This window comes from Oncorhynchus masou, chromosome 29 (genome assembly GCF_036934945.1).
Source record: "Oncorhynchus masou masou isolate Uvic2021 chromosome 29, UVic_Omas_1.1, whole genome shotgun sequence".
Lineage (NCBI taxonomy): Eukaryota > Metazoa > Chordata > Actinopteri > Salmoniformes > Salmonidae > Oncorhynchus > Oncorhynchus masou.
In genome coordinates this window covers 69,715,145-69,722,871 of record NC_088240.1, presented here as the reverse complement: position 1 = coordinate 69,722,871, position 7,727 = coordinate 69,715,145, and the positions used below count along the sequence as shown (strand labels likewise).

Sequence of the window (7,727 nt, the reverse complement as noted above, 5' to 3'; positions counted from 1 at the left end):
AACTCCAGTGTAGATGTTGCCTTGTGTTTTAGGTTATTGTCCTGCTGATAGGTGAATTCATCTCACAGTGTCTGGTGGAAAGCTGACTGAACCCAATTTTCCTCTAGAATTTTGCCTGTGCTTAGCTCCATTACATTACTTTTTGTATCCTGAAAGAATCCCCAGACCTTAACGATTATAAGCATACCCATAACATGATGCAGCCACCACTATCCTTGAAAATATGAAAGTGGTACACAGTAATGTGTTGTATTGTATTTGCCCCAACCCAACCAGGAAAAAAAGTGAATTGCTTTGCCACATTTTTTGCATTATTACTTTAGTGCCTTGTTGCAAAACATGATGCATGTTTTGGAATATTTTTTTATTCTGTACAGGCTAAATTATTTTTACTATCCTTTAGGTTAGTATTGTGGAGTAACTGTAACGTTGTTGATCCATCCTCAGTTTTCTCCTATCATAGCCATTAAACTCTGTAACTGTTTTAAAGTCACCATTGGCCTCATGGTGAAATCACTGAGCAGTTTCCTTCCTCTCTGGCAACTGAGTTAGGAAGGACGCCTGTTTCTTTGTAGCGACTGGGTGTATTGATACACCATTGAAAGTGTAATTAATCGTTTAACCATGCTCAAATGGATACTCAATGTCTAGGTGCCCTTCTTTGCCAGGCATTAGAAAACCTACCTGGTCTTTGTGGTTGAATCTCTTTGAAAATCTCTGCTCGACTGAGGGACCTTACAGTCATCTGTATGTGGGGTACAGAGTCAGTCAGTCCATGCAATTTATATGACATGTTGAGCAGATTTTTACTCCTGAACTTATTTAGGCTTGCCATAACAAAGGGGTTGAAAACAGTGCATTTGGAAAGTATTCAGAACCCTTAACTTTGTCCACATTACAGCCTTATTCTAAAATTGATTAAATAAATAAAAAATCCTAATCAATCTACACACACAATACCCCATAATGACAAAGCAAAACAGATTTTGTATATATTTTCAAATGTATAAAAAATTAAAACTTAAGTACTGAGCGAAGGGTCTGAAAACTTAATGCAAATGTAATATTTCATTTTTTACATTTGGCAAAAATTCTAAACCTTTTTTGCTTTGTCATTATGGGGTATTGTGTGTAGATTGCTGAGGGGGGGGGAACTATATCTATTTTAGAGTAAGGCTGTAAAGCAACTAAATGAGGAAAATGTCAAGGGGTCTGAATACTTTCTGAATGCACTGTGTGTCTGGAACCAGCCCTGACATTGTACCCAATCAATCAAGTGTGTGTGTGTGTGTGTGTGTGTGTGTGTGTGTGTGTGTGTGTGTGTGTGTGTGTGTGTGTGTGTGTGTGTGTGTGTGTGTGTGTGTGTGTGTGTGTGTAAGAGAGAGAGAGAGAGAGAGAGAGAGTGTCTCTGCCACACTTCCCAAGCAAAATAGAGAAACTTTAGTAAAAGAAAATGCTATGCCAGACATTGTCATTCATTTTTCAATTTATTTGGTATCACATCTAAAATGACTGGTTCACATTTTACACAGAACATTTGGGAATATATACCAGTGTGCCACTTAGTTTTTTTAATTTACTCTAATGCATTTTTACTTAAGCTGATTGTTGCACAAAAGTACAACAGGGACATTTGAACTTAGACAACTGAGTCTTATGTCAATTTCCCTCTTAAGGTTGTTACAGTAAGTGATTTCTCTTTCATCTTCTTTCCTCTGGTACCATCTACAAGCTTTTTCCTTTATCAACAGGTTTCAAGGCGGTGATGTCATCTAAAATGGACGGACCGCTGTAGCCATTGGTTTCCACTGCCTCCAGCTTCTTAATGTAATCCAGAGGTAAGCCGTTTTGTTTTGCTCCAAGACAAACAACCTGTAGGACAAAGTTAGTTGCTTTTGTTAATAACACGACCCATGGGTATTTGCATAAATCATTCTACTTCTGTATTGGGTTTCGACATTTTGCCATTAAATATAACACAAATGCATTGTTCGTGCATTTGGATATGGCCAATGGAGGCATCCTTCAAAACAGCTATCAAAACAATCATTATTTGTGTATGATTCGGCTGCTTTGTAGCAAAAGACAGACATATAGCGTACCTGTTTGTATGGAGGCGAGGTCTGGTGAACTGTGAAGTTGTTCATCTGGTAGGTGCGACAGAGGACCTCTCCCTCGTCTGTGTTAATGGTAACGTCTAGTGGACTGTAGAATCCTATTCCCACTCCTTCCTGCCTGGAGAACACACAGTTAAGAGCAGATAGAAGTTGTTCATCCTTGGGAGATGCTGTTGATTGAAGTTACAAATTCATGACATTCTCTACAGTCTGTAAAACAATCCAGAATGTTATATATAAATAACAGTTGTACCACTTTTTCCACTGGCACCAGAATTGTATTAGGACCTGCTTGAGGGAAGAGAACTAGGAGAACCAGGGGCTTATTTCCGTTGACTAAGCCTTCCGGGCAAATATGTACATTTGGAATATCCCACTACAGGTCCTAGGACATCATCTCAGCAACAATTCCTATTCAGGGCTGTTCAACTTCACAAACCGCACCCCATAGGGATAGGCCTGTAAATGAGCCACCCACTTGTCTAAACTGATGAGGTTGTCCTTGTCCATCTTCCAGACCACTCCCCAGACCACATCTCCCTTGGACTCTTCTATAGTAGCAACACCACCATGCCAAGAGTTTGTGTTGTTGAACTCTTTCTTCCAGTATCCAAATTGAATCACATGATCCTGTCAAGTAGAATATTCAAAAGCATACACAGTAACTTCATAATCACATGTACGTAGCCTAATCACAATTATTTGTTAAAGCATTGCTAACAGCATAATTAATAGCTTGCACACGTATCATGGCAAATGAAAACTCCGATGCCAACCTACAATGCTTGTTGCCAACTTCTCAGCATCTTCACAACAAAACATACGCACTGAAGCCTACCTTCAAACTGCCAGTTGTAACAAAAACCGCGGATGGATTCTTCAGCTGCAGTCTTTCCTTCAGCAGATTACTTCCATAAGCGAAATACATAAAGTAGTCAGACACGGATGAGTTTGAAACACTTGTTCCATTATTTTCTGCGTTGGCAGGAACCGCTTTTGACGCAATTTGTTGATGAAACAGTGCAAGTACAATCGTGTAAGTAAGGTATGACATGGTCTATCCGCTTTGTGATGGTGAGTATGTTAACCAGTTGATAATGTTGTTATTTTATTACTTGTGGTCTTTAGAGAAAGGGCTCGACTACTGTACCTCAGCGTGACGGCCCGCTGATTGGCTGAGCGCTAAACGAGGAGGGGCATGTATGAACAGACAAAACAGACGGAACACCCTCTCCCCTTCAGTTGATAAGATGATCATTCTTTTTCATTACATTTCTAACCTGATTCAGTTATCACAACAAAACATAGTATCCATTCTGGGTGAAATGAGATGCAATTTAAACTAGTGTGTTAATAGTGCCACTTGAAGCCCAGTGGTTTAAAGTACTTAAGTAAAAATACTTTAAAGTACTACTTAAATCGTTTTTGGGGGTATCTGTACTTTACTTTACTAATTATATTTTTGACAACTTTTAGTTTTACTCCACTACATCCATAAAGAAAATAATGTACTTTCTACTATTCCTTGACACCCAAAATTATTTGTTACATTTGGAATATTTAGCAGGACAGGAAAATGGTCCAACAAACTTAAAGAGAAAATCCCTGGTCATCCCTACTGCATCTGATCTGGCAGACTCACTAAACACAAATGCTTTGTTTGTAAATTATGTTGGAGTGTGCTCAACTGAGTATTACAATTGTTGGGAAAATTACTTGTGTCATTCACAAAGTAGATGTCCTAACCGACTTCCCAAAAAGATAGTTTGTTAACAAGAAATTTGTGGAGTCGTTGAAAAACAAGTTTTAATGACTCCAACCTAAGTGTATGTAAACTTCCGACTTCAACTGTACCTTTACTTTTGATACTTAAGTGTATTTGAAACTGAATACTTTTAAACTTTTACTCAAGTAGTATTTTACAAGGTGACTTTCACTTTTATTTTAACAATTTTCTATTAAGGTATCTTTACTTTTACTCAAGTATGACAATTGGGTACTTTTTCTTCCAATGTTGAAACCAGACTTTTTTGCAGTGTTGTTGGGCTTATATTCACATCCGTAGCAACAGCCCCCTGTAAATCCTTTCTCAATAGAAGCATTCAGTGAATTGTAGCTTTAAGATTAAAGTTAAGAAGTATGATTAGGAGATTAGGTTTATGTTAGCTACTATATTTTCCAATACCATACACGTTTCACTTCCAAAAGGATTCTAAAGTTATATTCCACTGATACAATCATTTTTTAATGTAATTTGTGCAATACATTTAGTGTATGCATTAATGCATTATTTTGTGGAAAGGGAAGTTAGAAAGAGTGTTAGAGGAATTTAATTCCTCTTCATGCTGGTGGTGCTGCTCCATCAGCTTGCTTGGGAATACCTGCCAGCCTTCTGCCACATCATCCGCACCTGGCTTGAAGAGACTGTACGGAGGCTGTTGCTATGATGCCTTTGTATTGTACAGTGGGAGATACGAGCGCTGGGTGGTGGAGCAGCTACTTCCCGGCCTGGAGTAGAGGGGGTCTCCCTGCGTCTATGTCTGCATAGCAGGGACTTCCAATTGGGGAAGGACATTGTGGACTACATCACAGACAGCCTCTATGGTAGGTATCCTGGACCACTAGAAATACTATATACAGACGCACTGGTTAAAAATACCAAGCCTATGGCATCACCATCTAATGATCCTTCTTACTGGTCTGGTTCCAGGCAGCGGCTACACCGTGTGTGTGGTGAGTCATAACTTCCTGAACAGTAACTGGCCACACCCTCCATCTGCTGGTGGAGCAAAGGGTCATCCTTATCTTCCTGGAGGAAATCCCCCCAGCTGTCTGCCCACCACCGCCTGTCTAGGCTGGTCAAGACCAGGTACGTACAGTATGTGGAGAGGGGGTTCTGTGAACTACAGTCTATCATTTATTTTACTAGGAAACATCCTTGCGAAAACGTACAATGCTTTCGGAAAGCAATCAGACCATTTGAATTTTTCCACATTTTGTTACATGACAGCCATATTCTAAAATGGATTCAACGTTTGTCTCTGTGGATGGTTTATCCTCTGACAAATTAACTGTACATTTTGGTGATGTTATTCGGAAACATAATGTTATCTTTCACTGCTATGCGGATGACACACAGCTGTACATTTTGATGAAACATGGTGAAGCCCCAAAATTTCCCTCGCTGTGTTTCAGACATAAAGAAGTTTATGGCTGCAAATGTTCTACTTTTAAACTCGGACAAAACAGAAATGCTTGTTCTCGGTCCCAAGAAACAAAGAGATCTTCTGTTGAATCTGACAATTAATCTTGATGGTTGTACAGTTGTCTCAAATAAAACTATGAAGGACCTCGGTGTTACTCTGGACCCTGATTTCTCTTTTGACAAACATATCAAGACTGTTTCAAGGACAGCTTTTTTCCATCTACGTAACATTGCAAAAATCAGAAACTTTCTGTCCAAAAGTTATGCAGAAAAAATGTATCCATGCTTTTGTCACTTCTAGGTTATAATACTGCAATGCTCTACTTTCCGGCTACCCGGATAAATAAACTTATGTTAGTGCTAAACACGGCTGCTAGAATCTTGACTAGAACCAAAAAATGTGATCATATTACTCCATTGCTAGCCTCTCTACACTGGCTTCCTGTTAAGGCAAGGGCTGTTTTCAAGGTTTTACTGCTAACCTACAAAGCATTACATGGGCTTGCACCTACCTATCTTTCCGATTTGGTCCTTCCGTACAAACCTACACGTACACACTATGGTCACAATACGCAGGCCTCATAACTGTCCCTAGAATTTCTATGCAAACAGCTGGAGGCAGGACTTTCTCCTATAGAGCTCCATTTTGGAATGGTCTGCCTACCCATGTGAGAGATTTAAGTCTTTATTGAAGACTCATCTCTTCAGTAGATCCTATGTTTGAGTGTAGTCTGGCCCAGGAATGTGAAGGTGAACGGAAAGGCACTGGAGCAAAGAACCGCCCTGGCTGTCTCTGCCTGGCCAGTTCCCTTCTCTCCACTGGGATTCTCTGCCTCTAACCCTATTACAGGGGCTGAGTCACTGGCTTACTGGTGCTCTTCCATGCCGTCCCTAGGAGGGGTGCGTCACATGAGTGGGTTGAGACACTGACGTGATCCAGTATTTATGTTGCAGTAGTTTATGTGTTGGGGGGCTTGGGGCAGTCTGTATTGGGGCAGTGAGTATTTGTCCTGTCTTATCCGGTGTCCTGTGTGAATTTAAGTATGCTCTCTCTAATTCTCTCTTTCTCTCTTTCTCTTTTTTTCTTTCTTTCTTTCTCTCTCTCGGAGGACCTGAGCTCTAGGACCATGACTAAGGACGACCTGGCCTGATGACTCCTTGCTGTCCCCAGTCCATCTGGCCGTGCTGCTGCTCCAGTTTTAACTCTTCTGCCTGCGACTATGGAACCCTGACCTGTTCACCGGATGTGCTACCTGTCCCAGACCTGCTGTTTTCAACTCTCTAGAGACAGCAGGAGCGGTAGAGATACTCTGAATGATCGGCTATGAAAAGCCAACTGACATTAATCTCCGGAGGTGTTGACCTGTTGCACCCTTTACAACCACTGTGATTGTTATTATTATTTGACCCTGCTGGTCATTTATGAACATTTGAACATCTTGTCCATGTTCTGTTATAATCTCCACCTGGCACCACCAGAAGAGGACTGGCCACCCCTCATAGCCTGGTTCCTCTCTAGGTTTCTTACAAGGTTCTAGCCTTCCTAGGGAGTTTTTCCTAGCCACCGTGCTTCTACACCTGCATTGCTTGCTGTTCTGGGTTTTAGGCTGGGTTTCTGTACAGCGCTTTGAGATATCAGCTGATGTAAGAAGGAAATGTAAGAAGAAAAATACGAATATTTTTTTCTTAAATGTCAATCTACACACAATACCCCATAATGACAAAGCGAAAACAGGTTTTTAGACATTTTTGCAAATGTATTAAACATAAAAAACAGAAATACCTTATTTACATAAGTATTCAGACCCTTTGCTATGAGACTCAAAATTGAGCACAGATCTGTGGAAGGGTACCAACAAATTCTGCAGCATTGAAGGTCCCCAATAACACAGTGGCCTCTATAAAATGGAAGAAGTTTGGAACCACCAAGACTCTTCCAAGAGCTGGCCACCCAGCCAAACTGAGCAATCGAGTGAGAAGGGTCATGGTCGCTCTGACAGAGCTCCAGAGTTCCTCTGCGGAGATGGGAGAACCTTCCAGAAGGACAACCATCTCTGCAGCACTCCACCAATCAGACGTAAGCCACTCCTCTATAAAAGGCACATGACAGCCCGATTGGACTTTGCCAAAGGGTTACCTAAAGGACTCTCAGACCATGAAAAACAAGATTCTCTGGTCTGATAAAACCAATATTGAACTCATTGGCCTGAATGGCAAACGTCATTTCTAGAGGAAACCAGGCACCATCACTACAGTGAAGCATGGTGGTGGCAGCATCATGCTGTAACATAACGAAATGTGGGAATAGTGAAGTGGTCTGAATACTTCCCGAATGTATATATTTTCTATGACCTCGTGTGTTGAGGAACTTGACCTGAAGACCTGAAGGCTTGTCTTCTAAATTC

General features: G+C 40.8%; 1 protein-coding gene across 1 annotated transcript; it reads right to left on the bottom strand.

The window, feature by feature from the left end:
• Positions 1–1,474: 1,474 nt before the first annotated feature.
• LOC135521292 (gamma-glutamylcyclotransferase-like) lies at positions 1,475–3,268 on the bottom strand. The gene is made up of 4 exons (XM_064947212.1): positions 2,956–3,268; positions 2,596–2,747; positions 2,103–2,235; positions 1,475–1,872 (listed from the first exon to the last, which is right to left on the bottom strand). The coding sequence occupies exons 1-4, from the start codon at positions 3,169–3,171 to the stop codon at positions 1,726–1,728; spliced, it is 648 nt and encodes a 215-aa protein (XP_064803284.1). The 5' UTR covers positions 3,172–3,268; the 3' UTR covers positions 1,475–1,725.
• Positions 3,269–7,727: the final 4,459 nt, after the last annotated feature.

Coding starts and splice junctions, on each gene's coding strand:
- LOC135521292 (XM_064947212.1), bottom strand. CDS start 3,171: ATGTCATACCTTACTTACACGATTGTACTTGCACTGTTTCATCAACAA. Junction 2,236..2,595: donor AACCTCATCAGTTTAGACAA/GTGGGTGGCTCA, acceptor TGTGTTCTCCAG/GCAGGAAGGAGTGGGAATAG. Junction 1,873..2,102: donor CCTCGCCTCCATACAAACAG/GTACGCTATATG, acceptor TTTGTCCTACAG/GTTGTTTGTCTTGGAGCAAA.